At 38.3% G+C, this 19628-nt stretch overlaps 1 protein-coding gene and 2 non-coding genes across 3 annotated transcripts; all 3 read left to right on the forward strand.

The window, feature by feature from the left end:
* The first annotated feature begins 7545 nt into the window (after nucleotides 1–7545).
* Nucleotides 7546–19336, forward strand: rpl3 (ribosomal protein L3). The gene is made up of 10 exons (XM_028815127.1): nucleotides 7546–7612; nucleotides 9336–9528; nucleotides 10180–10348; nucleotides 11022–11157; nucleotides 11344–11530; nucleotides 13193–13353; nucleotides 15284–15385; nucleotides 17195–17290; nucleotides 17533–17652; nucleotides 19210–19336. Exons 1-10 carry the CDS (start codon nucleotides 7610–7612, stop codon nucleotides 19252–19254), a joined length of 1212 nt encoding a protein of 403 aa, XP_028670960.1. The 5' UTR covers nucleotides 7546–7609; the 3' UTR covers nucleotides 19255–19336.
* LOC114663300 (small nucleolar RNA U83B) lies at nucleotides 14461–14554 on the forward strand. Its single transcript, XR_003718114.1, has one exon. It is a non-coding gene; the product is annotated as a small nucleolar RNA U83B (small nucleolar RNA).
* On the forward strand, nucleotides 15441–15536 carry LOC114663301 (small nucleolar RNA U83B). The gene has a single exon (XR_003718115.1). It is a non-coding gene; the product is annotated as a small nucleolar RNA U83B (small nucleolar RNA).
* Nucleotides 19337–19628: the final 292 nt, after the last annotated feature.

Genomic DNA, 19628 nt, shown 5'->3' on the forward strand with positions numbered 1-19628 from the left:
AACAGTTTATAACCCACCCTGTACATGGGGCATAGCCAGACCCCTGCCCGTGGGGTGTGCCTTTTTCCAAAAAACTGGACTGACTTTATTTATTTAATTAGCTTTATTTGATTTATTTTCAATATACGTTATGTATTTCCCCACTATAAGGGTTTCTAGTGAAAAGGTATCATTGTTGGAACTGTGATATTATTCAGAGCATGGCTTTGTCTCTCATTCTAATTCTGAAAACAATGTCAAATTAGTGATAATGTCAAAGCAAAAAGCAGTCAATGTTCTAAATGCATCTTGTAAAATAACTGTAAAACAGAACACAATATTTGATACTGAACCTCAGAGTTACCATGCTATACCACACAGCGTTTCATTCAATTTCAATAAAAGTAATTTTTCATTTGACGTTTGCATGTTGTATTGAAGAAAATACCTTATTTTTATGGCTGCTTATATTTCACAGTTGGACTTTTCAAGACGACACATTTTTAAAATAACTCATTATTGAATTGAAAATGTCTCTTTTAAGAGGGTTTTATCGCCAATCAATCAATCAACCAATCTTACATATGAACTGTTGCAGTTTTTCACAATGTAATGACTCAATTGCTCTTTTTCATGTGATTATTTATTACCTTTTATTGACCATGTTGTCACAAATTGCGTTCCACTCCTGGCTAATTCAATACACCGATTCTTGTATTTCAGTTTTCTTTCCAAATCGCGAGGGACACACAGCCTGCATTTTATCAGCTGACAACATTTGCAGCAGTAATGGGTTCATTTTAACTAACAAAATATTAGCAGATGTTAGACAATGGCTTTCCTGCACTCTTTGCAGCCCAGTGGAGCTGGATATATAAATGATGGATCCAGTTGAAAGCCCTACCTTGTGTTCTTGATTTTCGGAATTGCTGTTCTGGGACAATCGCTTCCTTTTTTTTTCCATCGTTTCTTTCACCCCATTTTGAAAAATTACCGGTTACTCCAAGGCACCTTCAAGGGTACGGCAGCTAAGCATGTTCAGCATATATGCGTAGCGGTTTTAATTTGAGCATTTATTTTTTTAATAACAAGTAAATGCTATTTTACGAACACTGTGGGCCAATTATGTTTTATTTCTTTTGGACTAGTGTTGGGTCGGGTGACCTACTTGAACCCACCCTGGCTACGACCCTGCTGTACTTCATTGGGGGATGAAGATGAAAACCAACGCGAATACGGACATAGACGATGAGCCCAAGATTCGTGAAGCGTAACCTCGGCGCTATCATCCTGAAATATGGTATGTGATTTTGCTGGAACATCCCTTAAATACGCCAAGTTTGGAACATTTTCTCCATAATGAAGCAATTTTATTTGTAGTTGGAGAACTACCAGGTTTAAAAACAGTTTTTTTCCTACTGCCGTTCGTCTTTTAAATGAAGCATTTTAGTATTTTATTGTAGGCTGATTTTAATTATGTGTTTTTATTAAAGTCTTGTGCATCGTATTTTCGTTCTGCAGCACATCTTGGATGTTCTGTTAAATGACAAATAAAATTGAATTGAATTGAATTTGCAAGGGGTTCGGAGTGCAGCAGAACAGAGCGCGTACTTGGAAAGCACTATAGCTGACCCTTAGTTTGTGCACTGAAATGGGATTTGGACGAGGTCACCGGCAAACGGCGTGGTGGGCATAACAACCTGACGCGTCACTCTGTAGTTAGGGCACGTGACCTGTGCTACCTGTGCGCCTCCTCCATTCGTAAGCATCAGGGCGCAACTGGCGGCGAAGTCGTCACCATGGCAACTTCAAAATGAGCTACAGCTGTCGCACTGGCTACTTCCGAGACCAGAGGTGCGTTTTGATTGGCTATGTCGGAGAACATCTGGGCAAGCTGACCCGCAACCATCAACAATTCGGGAAAATCACTGCAGTATGGCGCACCTACTCGGAGAAAGCCGCGTGGCTGGTTTGTAACACTGTTAAGGAAAGACGTTAACCTTGGATTATTTGGAATCGCAGTCCCCAAAAATAATAACATTCCGATGCGTGATGCTAGCCGCTTAAGGCTAATTTTATAAAATGGTATTTGATCTTTTGGAGGATGCGTGAAAGAAAACATGCATGGCAGGCGTGGGGCAAACTTTTTTCTCTGCATGTGTAATGCATGCGCCTGTAACATTTCATTTTGCAATTGATTCGAGTTAACGTTTCTCTGACAGTTTTATCTGAGAAAAGATGAATCCAGAGGTTTCAACGTCAGGTAACACTCATAAAAATTCTGGCTCTTTAACGGGTTCGTTACCGGGTTGGGGTCTCCTTTATAGAACCATTGCTTGACAAAGCGCCATTTCATACTGGGAAGGGTTCTCTGCATATAAAGTTCGTTTCTTGTGCTTTGAAAATTTTCCTAATTTGCAGAAAAACACCAAAACAAAATCATTTAATGTAGGCTCCCTTTGCAGGACACTAACAGAATAAGAAGATCTGGATTTATCCTACTGTATATATGATCCTTTTAAACCCATGAGCCACTGATATTTCACAAATCCTGTTACCATCGTGGTTATTTACTCTATGGAGTCTGTTATGGATCTAAATAAGCAAAGATTCTTTCTGGAACCGTCCTGTGGATGTTTTTTTTTGGAACCAAAATGGTTCCCCTATGGCACCACTCTGATGTACCATTCTGACGCCTTGACTTTTAAGAGTGCATGTGACCGTGGCGACAGGAAACATCAAATGCTCATGAGAATCAGCAACAAATTACCAGGGCATGTACTTGAAGCAGAAACCTTAACAACTTGGATGACATTTGGGACACACCTTGTAAACCGCGATGGCTGGAGAAGATATTGAAAAAGCTTAGCTGTAAACTAAACCAAAATGAGTCCGACAGACCGTAGTCACCTTATCGGCCTTTTGAAATTTCGATGACCAATTCCTTAAGTAAATCTCTTGTATTTTCCTGTTACATTTGTTTTTCCCTAGATGACAACTTTCAGTCAGATGTGGCACTTGGCTTTACTGTTCTGAAGATTGTAAGTCAAAGATTAAATAAAGACTTGGGGGGCTTCTACAATAGACCATGTGCTTCATGCAATCCTAAACACAAGAAACTGAATGATGTGACCACAAGGGGCGCCACTGAGCCACAAACACAAGACACAGTAATACTAATATGTTACTGGAATCAAATAAAAGATATATATTTCTCCAATACACTTCTTCACAATCACTATTCCAGAAATCAGCCACAATTTTACAAGAAATACACAATTCATCCTCCTCTCGTCCTCTGTTGAGTGTTGCCTGCTGCCTCCCGACTCTGACTCGAAATTGTTAGACAGCGGGCTCCTTTAAAGCCAGACCTGGCAATGCTTCTGGTGTCACGCCATGAACTTCTAGGTCAGGGGTCCTCAGTCACGGTGCTGGAGGGCCGTACTCTCGGGTTTTATATTAAAGGAGCAGGCAGCGTCAGTACATGGAGCCAGAGTTGAGTGGAGGTGGATGAAGCTTGCCTGCAGGAGCGGAGGAATGAGCATGTGAAAGGCGCTATATACATAAAACGTATTATTATTATAACTATTAAGGAAGAGATGTAAGGAATGTAAGGATTGTGGCGAGCTTAATTTGAGTTCTTAGAAACCTTTGTGTATAAGGTATTCACGGGATTAAACTTTGAAACAACAGTGGAACTTGTGTCCGTGCCGTTGTGTCGGGAGTTTGGGGGTGCTGTAGCGCCCCCTGCTGGCAACCACTAATTGATCAATATAAACTGAGGCAATAGAGCAAGAGATGCCCATTTTGTGTGTGTGTGTATTCCTACAATTTGACAAAATGAATGGATTTTGAGCTGGATACTGATCAACACACCAAGGTTGCATGCTATATAAATGTAATTAATTATTATTATTTTCCATATATGTAAGATATTTGAGGGGTATATATACATATATATATATATATATATATATATATATATATATATATACATGGCACTCGCAGTCTGAATCACAATCTGATTGTATGGGTGGTTACCTACCAGGTAACGCTTGTGGTTGGTCAGCAAGTTGCATTATTTGACAGTAAAACTATTTCAACCACACACACACACACACATATATATATATATATATATATATATATATATATATATATATAATATATATAAAATATAGCTGCTGGAGTATGTGAATTTCCCCTTGGGATTGATAAAGTATCTATCTATCTATCTATCTATCTATCTATCTATACATACAGTGTGTATATATATATATATATATATATATATATATATATATATATACACACATATATATATATATATATATATATATATATATATATATATATATATATGGTTGAAATAGTTTACTGTCAAATAAATGCAAAGAGTACACGACACGTGTTTCGCCCTCATTCTGGGCTCATCAGGTGTACACACTCCACTGCACTCCCTCTCGGGAATCGAACCTCGGACGTCAGATACATACAGTATATAAATATATATATATATATATATACTGATATATATATATATATATATATATATATATATATATATTCCTTTTAAGTAGCTAAAGATTGTGTTCTAAAATATTCAAATTCTAAGTTTCTATCTTTTGTAGTTTATGGCATGTGTGTATGCTTTTGTTTTTTATTACAGGACCAAATTAACACAGGAATCACAAAACAACTTCTAATGCTTAATAACAATATCACTTTGAAGATCCATCCATCTTTCAAACCTGCTTTAGTCTGAGCAGTGGGGATCGTGGAGATATTGGCACCTCACCCAACAAGCACTGGGCACAATGCAGGAATAATTCCTGTCCAGGTTGCCAAACCATCACAGTGCAGTCACACACACGGGTCAATTTAGCATCACCAATCCACCTCATCTGCATGTCTTTGACTGTGGGAAGAAAAGCAAAGCAAACCTACACACACACAGGGAGAACATGCAAACTCCACGCAGGGAAGACCCAGGAGGTGAACTCTGGTCTCCTGACTACCAGTTAGCAGCACTACCTCTGTGCCTCCATGCCAACCCCCGTGATTATTTCTTCTCTTAATTGATGTGTATCAGGCTCATACTGTATATGTAGCGTCATCTCCTTAGGCTTACAGTTGCAAGTCATGCAGTGTGAGCGAGGCCTCTGTCAAAAAGTAGAAGGCGACGGTCAACTCTTTTCCTTTTATTCTTGATTGATTGCAACAAATGCAAAGGAAATCATTGTAATGACTGGCTATTTAGGCCTACATACAGCCTCTGTATACCGTTAATGAACACACACCCATGTTCCTGTGACTGCATATTGGACTGATTGTTAATATACGTGATATTTATTAATGTATTTATTCATCTAAATACCGTACCCATAAATTATATATATATATAAAATAACCAAAAACTGAAATAATAGGAAGTACAGTGGTGTGAAAAACTATTTGCCCCCTTCCTGATTTCTTATTCTTTTGCATGTTTGTCACACAAAATGTTTCTGATCATCAAACACATTTAACCATTAGTCAAATATAACACAAGTAAACACAAAATGCAGTTTGTAAATGGTGGTTTTTATTATTTAGGGGGAAAAAAAAATCCAAACCTACATGGCCCTGTGTGAAAAAGTAATTGCCCCCTGAACCTAATAACTGGTTGGGCCACCCTTAGCAGCAATAACTGCAATCAAGCGTTTGCGATAACTTGCAATGAGTCTTTTACAGCGCTCTGGAGGAATTTTGGCCCACTCATCTTTGCAAAATTGTTGTAATTCAGCTTTATTTGAGGGTTTTCTAGCATGAACCGCCTTTTTAAGGTCATGCCATAGCATCTCAATTGGATTCAGGTCAGGACTTTGACTAGGCCACTCCAAAGTCTTCATTTTGTTTTTCTTCAGCCATTCAGAGGTGGATTTGCTGGTGTGTTTTGGGTCATTGTCCTGTTGCAGCACCCAAGATCGCTTCAGCTTGAGTTGACGAACAGATGGCCGGACATTCTCCTTCAGGATTTTTTGGTAGACAGTAGAATTCATGGTTCCATCTATCACAGCAAGCCTTCCAGGTCCTGAAGCAGCAAAATAACCCCAGACCATCACACTACCACCACCATATTTTACTGTTGGTATGATGTTCTTTTTCTGAAATGCTGTGTTCCTTTTACACCAGATGTAACGGGACATTTGCCTTCCAAAAAGTTCAACTTTTGACTCATCAGTCCACAAGGTATTTTCCCAAAAGTCTTGGCAATCATTGAGATGTTTCTTAGCAAGATTGAGATGAGCCCTAATGTTCTTTTTGCTTAACAGTGGTTTGCGTCTTGGAAATCTGCCATGCAGGCCGTTTTTGCCCAGTCTGTTTCTTATGGTGGAGTCGTGAACACTGACCTTAATTGTGGCAAGTGAGGCCTGCAGTTCTTTAGACGTTGTCCTGGGGTCTTTTGTGACCTCTCGGATGAGTCGTCTCTGCGCTCTTGGGGTAATTTTGGTCGGCCGGCCACTCCTGGGAAGGTTCACCACTGTTCCATGTTTTTGCCATTTGTGGATAATGGCTCTCACTGTGGTTCGCTGGAGTCCCAAAGCTTTAGAAATGGCTTTATAACCTTTACCAGACTGATAGATCTCAATTACTTCTGTTCTCATTTGTTCCTGAATTTCTTTGGATCTTGGCATGATGTCTAGCTTTTGAGGTGCTTTTGGTCTACTTCTCTGTGTCAGGCAGCTCCTATTTAAGTGATTTCTTGATTGAAACAGGTGTGGCAGTAATCAGGCCTGGGGGTGGCTACGGAAATTGAACTCAGGTGTGATACACCACAGTTAGGTTATTTTTTAACAAGGGGGCAATTACTTTTTCACACAGGGCCATGTAGGTTTGGATTTTTTTTCTCCCTAAATAATAAACACCATCATTGAAAAACTGCATTTTGTGTTTACTTGTGTTATATTTGACTAATGGTTAAATGTGTTTGATGATCAGAAACATTTTGTGTGACAAACATGCAAAAGAATAAGAAATCAGGAAGGGGGCAAATAGTTTTTCACACCACTGTAAATGCTGTGTTAGATCATGAGTTCAATTTTCTTGTAGCATATATGTAGCATTCTTCCATCCATTTAGAGTTGCGGGGCTTGGGGACTAGTATACACTGGATCAAAACGATCTCGCAAAGCACCTAATGCTGCTTTGAAAAGCTTTTCTTTTTAATTATCTACTTAATCGAGTAATCCTTTCATTCAGTTTTTCACTTAGTCTAATTTATGTTATTCACTGATAGATCGAAATCACAGCTCTATCTAGCTCTATCACAGCTCACAGTTTTGCCGACAAATCCCGACTCGGTTATTGCCCTTCTCCTAGTTCTGAATAAACACGTACAGAAAAAAAATGCATTATTAGTTCTTTGATATGATGGCTTATTTATTAATTCGGTTATTTCGGTGCCAACTCGACTTCGAACGCCCTTTTCATCCTATACCCGATCAGAAGTGCAATGATTTCATAGCGGCAGACTGGTTAGTAGCGTGAAAGGCGGGACTTTAGTCATGACGGATATACGTGCGACGTGCGCATATAAAAGCGTCAGACGCCATGACGCCGTTCTCTTTCAGGTCGGAGGGGACACAAAATGGTGAGTGAGAGCTGAATGTGAAACCGGCGTGTTTGGTATAACGTTGCAATATCACAGCCATCCGTCCTCTGCTCCATGTATAGCAATTTTTGCACATATCAAGGGAGATGTTTAAACTTGTCTTTTGTATATTGAGGCTCCTCAGCAAGTGTAAATATTAGATTTTATCCCCTTTCATGAAGTGAGTGGTGGAAGGCCGTCACAGGTTTAGTCAGCGATACCTGGCAGTCAAAATGTGGTGTACAGGGCAGTATTGACGCCAATGAATCCAACAGATCTTTAGAAGGAAAGCAAATTAAATGTCACGATTCATAAATTATTTTAAATATCGATTTGATAAGGAATCTAATCAACGTTATTAGATGTCATTTCGTTTTTTAAAAAGAGTTTAAAATGACTTTGTTGGACACCTGCTGACTTGTTTCTTAGCGTGTTTAAATATTAGTGATGAGTTCATAACTTGTATTTAAGTAATTATCGAAGTGGTCAATACATACCCGAGGCCGCCTTTACAAATGACCAAGGTTCTGTGTAGGTCTCCGCCTTAAACGCGCATATTAAATGTAAGGCTGTAATCGAAGCGGCGAATGTTTGCAATAAACATAATTGGATAATTAAAAAGTGAATATTCTGCTGCCATGCTGTAAATGAAGGTTTGTAAAGTTGCGCGCAGTGCATGGTGGGAAATGCCGATGAGCACTAATAAGCACCTCTGGCGCACATGTTGGGGGACGCACAGAATGGCATCAGTTGTGACCTCGTGTACAGGCTGGAAACTAACCCTGCAGTGGGCACCTTTGGACTGTGGGATAGGTTCACTTGCACGCATCCGTTTTCTCTTTTAGGCAAATTTTCACACCTTATAAAATTGCAATATGGAGTGTTTAAGACTTTGCTACTTATATTTAAGGCTGTAAATTGTTTCTACATTTATTAGGTGAATGACGTGTAAATGTAAAGCATGTTTGGTGAGGTGTGAAATATCCAATATAGCAACTTGCAATTCTGTAACATCGTTGTGTGCTTTTGTGTGTGGTTTTATCTACTTAACTCCAATTTTTTGCTGTTCTCCTGTATTGATGAAGTATTTATTGATGTATTTTGGGTTTCTTACCATGAGTGTACAGTTTTGTTAATTTTCACATGGTGAGTTTTAATGTCTCCATGCATATTGTACCTGTGATCTTAAAACTTGTCAGCCTTCATCTCTTGAAGTAACAAAAAATCTCTTTACTTAAAACAAGCTTGATATGATTTTTGGTTGTTTTGCCTTGAGTGCATTTTTACATGTGCTTTTATAACTGTTATCCACAGAAATTGACTTAACTGAAGTGCTTGCCTTATGTTAACCACACTCAATGTTAGTAGCTATTTCACACTTTTTGTGAATGCCTGATATCGGACAAGTATCCGTTGAAGAGGTTATGAATCCTGGCAGCCTTGTCAGTTTGTGATTAAATTGTGCATTAGTGTAAGGGTCTTGGCTACAAATGATGAGATTCTCGACGGGCGGACAGAGTAGGCTGCCTTTTGGTGGTCTCTGCTGAATGTCGAGTACTGACTGTAGTCTTAATGTACAATTTGGTTCATTTTCTTTTGAGAAAATGTACAAGATAACCTTGGGGATTTAAAATGGAAAAAGGCCTACCCTCAATTTTTAACGCACTGCTGTAAACTTTAGGCTTGTGAATCTTTTTCTAACTTTTTTTATTCTTTTCGACAGTCGCACCGTAAATTTTCAGCTCCCCGACATGGCTCTTTGGGCTTCTTGCCCCGCAAGAGGAGTAGGCGTCATCGTGGAAAGGTCAAGAGCTTCCCAAAGGATGACCCCAGCAAACCCATTCACCTGACTGCCTTTTTGGGTTACAAAGCAGGAATGACACACGTTGTGCGTGAAGTCGACAGGCCTGGCTCAAGTAAGTTTAACGATTAGTTGTACTGCTTCTTCAAGGTTAGATTTGAGAAATGTTTTATGTAATGACTTGATCCTGCAAAATTAGGTCCTGGCGAGGGTAGGCAATAGTCCACAAAGGTGGAAGTTGTACATGCGAGCCTTCATTTTTACATTTTGACAAGCCAGGTTTGCTAATATCAGCCACTATAACAGCAATACAGATTTCTGTTTGAATGTATGGCTGTACACAAATGTTTACGGTGTAATATGTACTTGCCATGTTTGTTTAAGGGTAAACACAAAGGTACAGCTACCTACATTAACATTTCCCATAAACTCATGTTTAGAGCATAGGCTGTGTCGTCATTCACTTTTTGGAGGACAGACTTGCTCTCAAGCTATTGACTGTTACAACGATGAAATGCAATATATGGCTAGTGACCGTTCTAAATACTACATGTGATGATAACATCTCGACGGGCGGACTTAATAGAACATCCTTTTGGATGTCTTTGCTGAATGTCGAGTGCTGATTGTAGTTTTCTTACTTTGTCCTTGTGGTGTCTTAATCTATAGCAGCATTTCAGTGCAGCTTTACTTCACTAAATGCTAACAGTTTGAACTTTTGTTCAGAGGGATACTTGCATTTTTGACATTTTTTTTTCTTTTTCAGAGGTGAATAAAAAGGAGGTGGTTGAAGCAGTGACAGTTGTAGAGACTCCTCCCATGGTGATTGTGGGACTAACAGCATATGTGGAAACCCCTCGTGGTCTACGCAGTTTCAAGACCATCTTTGCTGAGCACATCAGTGATGAGTGCAAGCGTCGCTTTTACAAGAACTGGTGAGTTCAAACTCTTGATAGCTGGTTAGAGATTACTAAAAAATTAATTAATAAAAAAACCCAGAAGGCCTCAGTAGATGAGTGATGCATATTGTTGGTGTTGTAGATTGTGTGTGTGTGTGTGTGTGTGTATATATATATATATATATATATATATATATATATATATATATATATGTATGGCTCTTTAAATTGAATGTTTTCATCTTACGCATAACAAACCAGCAGAATCCACTTTTGTAATTAGTAATTTATTTTTTATTGTTGTTTGCTAATCAATGCTTAGATCATGAAAGCCAATAATTGTTAGTTTTGCACTTCTAAATGTACTGAGGCCTTGGCAGAGTGAATGGAGCCTCTTCACCTTCATGTTTTTTTAATTTGTCATTCACTACCTGTTACTAATTGTTGGGTGCCGTCTTTGTGGCAGCTCCGCTCGGGAGCAGCTTACTCTCTGCTGCTCTCAGATGAGCTCCAGGCTCCGCTAGCCGGTGGAAAGGGCTCCTTAGAAGCCGTGCTATGAGCCAGTTCACCTAAAGGAATCGGCCTTTTTTGCTCTCCATGAACCCTTCCTCTTGCCCTGCTTTACTGGCAGTGTGTAACGAAGGCTCATGCTGGTCGGTCCTTCCCTTCCCTCTTTCTTTTTGTTCATTGTCTACTGGCCATCCTGAAGGTACAAGTCCAAGAAGAAGGCTTTCACCAAGTATTGCAAAAAGTGGCAGGATGAGGAGGGCAAGAAGCAGCTGGAGAAGGACTTTGCCTCCATTAAGAAGTATTGCCAGGTCATCAGGGTTATTGCCCACACACAGGTTAGTAACTTCCTTTGGTATAACTTTTTTTTTTTTTGTTCTCCAAATAGGAAACTTTTTGTTGTAATGGTGGCTTTCAAAATATTTGACTTTTTCTTTAAAGTTCACATGACCAGTTGTTTGTGTCCAATTATTGGGGTAACACTTGTAGCATATTGGCAAGTTAACTCTTAGCTTGTGTTGTAGATGCGCCTGTTGCCACTCCGCCAAAAGAAATCACATCTGATGGAGATTCAAGTAAATGGTGGCACCATAGCTGAAAAGGTGGACTGGGCCCGTGAGAAGCTAGAGCAGTCTGTGGCTATCTCTACTGTCTTTGGGCAAGATGAGATGATTGATGTTATTGGGGTCACCAAGGGCAAAGGATACAAAGGTGAGAAATATATATATATATATAATGATAATGTCTGATGTTTGCCTGAAGTGTGTTGCAGCAAGTTTGATCATTTGTAAGGTTGCTTTTGATTGTAGAATTTCTATCAATTGCTCATGACATGACCTTGAAAACTAGACCGTATCTCTTGAAATAGTTATTTTGCTCCCATTCAGAAGAATTCTGTAACCGCAAAATCTAAATTGAAATACTAACGTTTTGACTCCTATATATGTATATGTAAAGAACCTGTACAGAATATATCTAGTAAGGATAGTGAATAATATTTGTAAGCTCTTGTATGTAAAAGAAATATGTATTTTTATTCCTCCAAGCATGTTCTAATAGACGACTGTTCAGGGGCCCATCAGGTGGAGTGGAAACCAGTTATGAACAGGATACCAGTTGGTTGCAAGGCTCACTCATTTCACACTTCCAAAACTCACTTATATCAGGCAATTTAGTCATAAATAAACTAAAACTGCTTAAGTTATGGGAAAAGGACTGTGCTTCCTAACAAAACTCACGTAAAGTTAAGGAGAGAGTGCAGGCTTCCTCAAGCAGTATATAAGGGCGAGCATTCGAATGCTTAACTCTAGAACTGGGCTGCAGCAGTAAAAACTACTGTGCTGCCCAATAATTATTTATTAAAATTATAAAGCCCTGTTAATTGCCAACGATTTTGATATAACTTACTCTAAATGACATTTTCAATGTACATAGGAGATTTCCTCACAATACTATATACAGTCAGTCATTAATGTCTGTGGTGGTAATGTTAATAGAAAACTGTGAGAGTTAACTCATTGAATTTAGGGGAAATGGGTTAAATTTCCACAACCACCAAAAGTTGATCTTTCTCAAAACACCCTTTTCTGCAACAAACACATGGGGAGCTGTATACTTTACAGCGGTAAGATGAAGAAAACCAGTGAAGTGCCCTAGCAGGATACTAGCCGCACCCCAAATCATTTTTTTTTTCTGCTCCGCACAGCCTCAAAATCTGAATCTGCATGGTTCCCAATACGAAAATAAAAAGTATATTGTGTGAATGGTTGAACACACAAATGTCGAGGATTGATCTATATGTGAACTAGAGTTGCTTTTTAAAATTTAAAACAGATAAATGCACCATCCTTGTTTTTCTAAGCGTACCAAGCTATGAATTTCTCAAGATTGAAGTTCTTTCATGTAATCTTTTTGCAGACAAGCTTTGCTTCCTTTATCTTGTATAGGTGTTTATCAGCTAGCTTTCAGGTATCCAAACTTGGTATTTTAATAGAGAAAGTAGTGGTAGGATTTTTAAACTTAATAAAATTAATAAGAATATTTCCCTTTGTAATTAAGGTTGGTGATTAATTAAGGTTCTAATTGATTGAGAGTCATGAAAGTCTCTTGCATTCAATTAAAAGGTAACAAAATGAGCACAAAAAATGGACACATTTAGCATTTTTGTTGATGACTTTATACTAATCTACCCCAATTCTTATTTTTACATTGTGAGTGTGGAACTTTCGGATTTTGACTGTGAGCACCCTTGCCCTTGGAGTAAATTAGACCACTGCACTTTTCCCAGATGTAATACATTAATTACGGCCATAAATGCTGCATAACGTAATGAGATATAACCAAACAGCTGAAAGTCTGCAAATTCTCCCTCAGGTGTCACTAGCCGTTGGCACACCAAGAAGCTGCCCCGTAAGACTCACAGAGGCTTGAGGAAAGTGGCTTGCATAGGAGCCTGGCATCCTGCTCGTGTGGCTTTCTCAGTGGCCCGTGCCGGTCAGAAGGGATACCACCACCGCACAGAGATCAACAAGAAGGTAAGTACCTGAGAAAAACGGTGGGAGCCCACCTGGTACCCTTTCACATGAGTTAATTTTAGAGCCTCTTCACTCTTGAGAGAACCAAATACATTTTTGTTGCAAGTACTTTTCAGTATACCTTTGTCTAATGTGTTTGCACATAGTTTTAATAATGGCTATGTTCATATTTCTGGAAGGCATTTCAGTATTTTTATGGAGTACTTTGTTAAATTTGTGAGAGAGGTTTTTTTTTTTTCCCAATATAAAGTTTTTCCTACATATATGGCAATTTAGTGAGTGAATAGTGCAGGACTCATCCAAAAGAGACATTACACTCTGTGGCAAAGCATCACTTGTAATGAAACCTACCTGCCTAAACATGGTGCTGGCTTAGTGGAAGTAAAGTCTGCTCAAAAATTGACTATTTTGGCACTTGTATTTTATTAGTATATTCATATAATATTAGTGTGTGTATGTATATATAATTACTATATTTCATATTTTTATATAGTATAATATATCAAAAGTAATTCCAATACTCGATTGAAGTGATATTTAAGCCATTGTTTCATTTATATCCTATTGAATTCGTATCCATAGTGGTTTTATCTGTGTAGTAAACTTGACTTTCACTTGTGCCTTTTCTAACTATTTTTATAATTAGTAAGCTATAAAGAGACATATTACAGAGCCAGTTTTTCAGATAGGTAGTTGGAAAGTGCAGCAGTTTGTGAGATTATATTACGCATGTTTGACTTTGTTTTTTTGTTGCTCTTTAAATTATAGCAGAGTGAAAAAATACTTCAGTCTTTAAATGAACTAGGCAGTTTAGTTATCACATTATGAAGCAATCATTGACCTTAAGATGACTTGGGTGTTTTTGCCAGTTCTGCTGTTTTTGTACTAGTAGTGTAAAGCTTTAACTCTAGTTAAAGTAGCCATACACTTTTGTAGTCAGACTGAGAATTTTTAAAAAAAAAGCCTTGATTTAATTAACATAACTAGGAAGGGTTTACTTTGCCTAGAGTATTCCGTTTCCTCAAAGTCAAATGTTAGTGGATGAGTAAAAAGATCTTTGGTTGGAAGGCTAGCGGTAGGATTTGAAAGACTGATATATGGGGAGAGTGGTTTCTGTGATGATTCCATGGAATGATGCGCCAGGCATGGCGCCTGATCAATCTGATGAGTCATTCCATGCTGCCTTCCTTCTGAGAAACTACTGCTTCATTCTTTCTTCTACTTTGAATTGCTCATTTGTCAGCAGTCTTTATGTACATTTCTTGATGCTGAAGGTTTCATTTTGAACAGATTACGTAAACTTTATTAATCCCATGGGGGGAGGGGATTTGGCCATTTTCAATTTGTAGGTCTGCTGGAGGTACCCTTAAACTCTGTTTCTATATTACCATAACATTTGAGTTACACAAGAAGTATTTTGAAAGCAGAGTAAATGCTGCATGCTTTTAAAGCCTCTGCAAATATAGTTTAGATATGTCTACAATCTAAAAATAACTACAATCTTGAGGTAACATAACACTTTTAAGTGGTCTCGAGGCAGATTTTCATGTTTTAGGAAATTGTATTTTGAGCTTCATTCCTTTTACACAAAAAGACTGAAGATTTAGCACAAGGTTGTCCATTTAACATCTGGGCATTAACAGTGGAAAAGGTTAGCTTAGATTAGGGATGTATAACATGTACATGGGTAGGTATGAAGGGATTCACTGGATTCTGCGTTAAAGTCATTGTTTAATCTTTGGATTCTCCTGTGTCTCCAGTTAGAAATAAGCCTTGTGTTCCGCTGTTCTGATTCAGTGTTAATGGGTCCTGGACACTTGGGTAAACTACCACATATTAACCAGTAACTTGCTGTCTTTGCATGGATCACACAAATCATCTTTGCTATAAAACAATCTTTTTTTTTTTTTTTTTTTCTTTTTTTCTTTAGATTTACAAAATTGGCGCAGGGTATCATACCAAGGATGGAAAACTGGTGAAGAATAATGCCTCCACTGAATATGATCTTTCAAACAAAAGCATCAACCCATTGGTAAGTTTCTGAGGTGGGGGGAAAAAAAGCATTTAGATATTTTTTTGTGAAATTGTTGTTTCTATGATGAGGGAAAGGAATGTTGCACCTGTTAGTGGTGCCTGATAATGCATGAGGAAATATTCCATGCTGCCTTCCTTCTGAGAAACAGCTTGGCCTAAAATATTAAAAGTGTTGTGGATAGAATGTTAAAAAGCACAACATCCAGGATGGATATTTTAAGGATTCAGTCCTCTGAATTGATTCACTACTTTATTAAATGGCAGCCAACCAGAAATGAGAAGTGAAACAAACCAACAGATGACCAGCTAAACTGGGGCTTCAAACTCCAACTTCTTAATGAGAAGCCAATTCTTGCTGTTAATTAAACCAGTTATTTAATTCCACAGCTTGTTGCTGCTCTCATTCTGCCACAGCAGACATTTCCAAAACTGTTGATTTTCTGTTTTTTCGAAGAACACCGTCGATATCTATCTATCTATCTATCTATATGTTTTGGTGACCTGAGAGATCAACCTTACTGAGACCATCACCTTTCTTTATGTTCAGATAATGTGGTTAGCTGGTGATGTGGCAGCTTGTTTTGTGTCTCATTATTGTTTGGCTCCTCATTAAGGAAAAAGAAAGAACTAAGGGGTCTGAGTCAAGTTAATTAAAACATAGGCAAAAGAAGTTAATTAGCAGCAAAAACTGATCACTAATGAAGAAGATGGTTAGAATGAAAACCTGCAGCCACTGCGGCCCTCCAGGACTGGAGTTCGATACCCCTGATCTAGAGTGTCACCAATGTATAGCCATTTTCAGCAGTGTGTTTGTTCAAATGGAACACTGTAGACAAGTGGTCTGTAATCAAATCTGGAACCTTCAGGCAGATGTAATGCTGTATATGAAACAGTGTTAAGTACAGCAATTTGCAGAATCGTACCAAATTGTACATACTATTTGCATTTTGATGGTTATGTGTAAGTCAATTGTGTGGAAGCACAAGATGAAAGTGTCAAGCTGTCCAAAGTAAGAAGTGCTCATTACTTGGAGGGCTTGTTATCTTACAAAACAACAAACTCTGCCTTTTGTAAATCACTGACTTTCCATTCTGTATATTTTTAACACTTCCTAATGAGTTTATTGTGGACTGCTTTACAAAGAAAGCAATGATGGGGATAGAATTCATAATGCACTCCACAAAGATATTTAGACCTAAAGCTGCTTAATTATAGAATTCGGTTTAGTTTTTGTCTGCAGACATTGCATAACCATATGGCAACTGCATTCTGCCTTTCTGTATACACACAGTACCACAAGAACATTCGTTGGTTTTACTGGGTCTTTTATGTTGCTTACCACTGCTGGCTCTGGAACAGGCCTAACATGTTAGACTCACTGACTTTCAAAATATGTTTTTACATATCTGACATAATAATGTTGGAGTCCTCGGTGGCTTTTGCACGTTTAAGATTAAAGATGAGGTTATAGAGAAAATATACTGTATTATTAGTGCTTGATCTAATTAACTAGTCCAAACTGAATCATTAAATTACTAGTTTAGGTTTAAGTAGCACTTGAAATATAGTTTTTCTGTATCCTTTAACAACCATGAGAACTGAAATGAATTTGTGAGTATTCCACTGCAGCTGTGTAAAGTTGCTTGCAACTTACTGTTACTCAAAATTGCCATTGCTAATGATTACCTTCAAATTTATCATTTTTTGCAGTAAATAACACATTCTGCAATGCTTGACTAGTTTATATTCTAGTATGTTTGGCAATTCATGTTACCCAGCTCTTAACATTTATTTATTTTTGTCTTAGGGTGGCTTTGTGCATTATGGTGAGGTGAAGAATGACTTTGTCATGCTGAAGGGCTGTGTTGTTGGTACCAAGAAAAGGGTGCTGACTCTGCGCAAGGTAATCAGATAAGCTTCGAATTAAAGTCCTGGTTAGGTAGGGTCAGCCACTGGAATATCAATAACCTGTTCAGTACTCATTGTGAATTATTAAATTTTGACAAGACTGTTTAGTTTCTCATTTACTGCCCTTTTAAAAGGTACAATAAAAGTGTCAGAAATGATTCCTGTGTATTGTGAATACAAAATAGCAATAGCTACCAGCCCCCTAAATAAAACTTTTTTTTTTTTTTTAATATCCAGTCTTTACTGGTGCAGACAAGCCGTCGTGCAATGGAGAAGATTGACCTGAAATTCATTGATACCACCTCCAAGTTTGGACATGGTCGCTTCCAGACTATCGAAGAAAAGAAAGCATTCATGGTGAGAATCCTTATTGTCCGTTATCATCCTCTAACGGTTTATTTTGGCTTGCACATGAAAACATGGTACAGTTTGATAGCTCTTGAGTAGCATCTTTATTCCTACATCTTGATGTTCAAGATTCCTCCCCCTCCCACCTTCAAATCTGTGTCTGTCTGTATAAGAAACGTAAATTTAGAAGCTCCAGTAATCCTGGTAAGCAGGCCCACATCTTCAGGAATAGCAAGTCTATTTTGACAGGTGCCTGGAGGGAGGGAAACTTCAGTTTGATTCCAGCTTAGCAGCCTTTCCTGAGGGCAAGTCCCAGGCAATTCTGATGAGTCAGCAGCAGCATTTAAAAATAGGATGCCAGGCTGCTGCTGCTTGCCCCAGTCACATTGGCCTTTTCTGCTCAGTAGGCAAAGGTGCATTCACCATCTGCCAAGATATTCTTGTTTGGTTTATTCCTTCATCACTGTTATTGAAACTTCTGTTTGTGTAAAGACTCTGCTGCGGCATCAAAGTGCATTGCTCATTTCTTAAGGTGTGTGGTCAGGTGCCTTGAGTTCATGGTAAACTTACCATGTAGCATGTTGGGTGTATGTACCATATAGAGACAAGGTTGTGCAAACATTTAGAGCTTGGTGAATTAATATCTTGCTCTGGTTCTGGGCTTTTTCTATTAAGCATTTGGAAAGCTCTCTATCAGTAGTTATGTCTCTCCAGAGACATTGTATAGTCATTTTGATAACTGATCAAAGCTTTTAAATATGTTTCGGTATGGTGCCACTCTGAGTCCTGAGACTTTGAAAACGCTACAGTACCTTTTATAGGTTTTTAGGCTTATTGTCACATGTACAATGAAATTATTATCTCTGTATTTTCTATTAAATGCAACACGTTTCACTCTGACGCCGTGGTTAGGGAGTAACACTACATTGAAACTTCTGTCTTCCTTGCCTGCAAAATCTGTGAGTGTGCTTGTCAAAACCGAGCAGCAACAAATAACCAAATGTGGTAATGCATTTTAGTACTTCTGGCCCCTTCAGTATTGGCAGCATTTGCAGGGTATTATGTAATGTACATGTCTCTGTTGTATGCCATTTGGAATGGAGTTCATAAAAGCAGTGTTAATGTTTGTGATGTGCCAGCTATTGGAATGACAAATGCAATGCGTTTCATTACAAAATGTTTGATAGCAGCTTCTTTTGGAATGATAGACATGTAGCATCTGGATGGAGATGAACCCACTCTCATCCTTTTATCAAGTAGGATTTTGTTGAAAAGAACAATTGCATTTTTTTTAGTTTGAATTACTTCTTGCTGAGGCATTGTATAGGTACTATTACACAGCCAGCCCCACCTCTCCACTGTCACATTTAGTTGATGTATGAATCTTTATTTGTGAATGTGTCATTAGATTCACTTTGTGTACAGTTGTGTGTGGTTTTTGGACTATTGTACTTTGTGCTCCTCATTTGTAATGATTTGACTGTTGTATGTTGAGCAGTTTTGAATCTCGGCACTGAGTAAAGCTGAACACTTTGAAGCATCTGACCTATTTCTTTTTGTCTACAGGGACCACTCAAGAAAGACCGTATTGCCAAAGAGGAGACTGCTTAGAGCCGATGATTGGCTGGAGTGGTGTTGGATTTTTCTGTCTTCTGCTACTCGGAATTTAACAATAAAAATGCTCCAAAACAAACCTGTTCTTCTTTTACCTCAACTATTCTAACAAATTGGACATGTTCCTACTCCCCATTAAGAGCCATCTGATTCAAGTCAGAAAATGTTTTTTCCCCTATTTTGCCAGTGTGTCTATGTCTATATATAGATAAATAGATATAGATGTTTTTTGTTGAAGCAGTAATATTAGGGCAGTAGCTTTGCAAATTAAGTGTAGGTTTTTAAATACTAGAGGATATTGGAGGTTTTATTGACTCATTAACCCTTTGAATTGAGATGGCAGAGTATTTAAAGCTTACAAAGTCACTTTA

The sequence above is a fragment of the Erpetoichthys calabaricus genome, chromosome 12, assembly GCF_900747795.2.
Source record: "Erpetoichthys calabaricus chromosome 12, fErpCal1.3, whole genome shotgun sequence".
Lineage (NCBI taxonomy): Eukaryota > Metazoa > Chordata > Cladistia > Polypteriformes > Polypteridae > Erpetoichthys > Erpetoichthys calabaricus.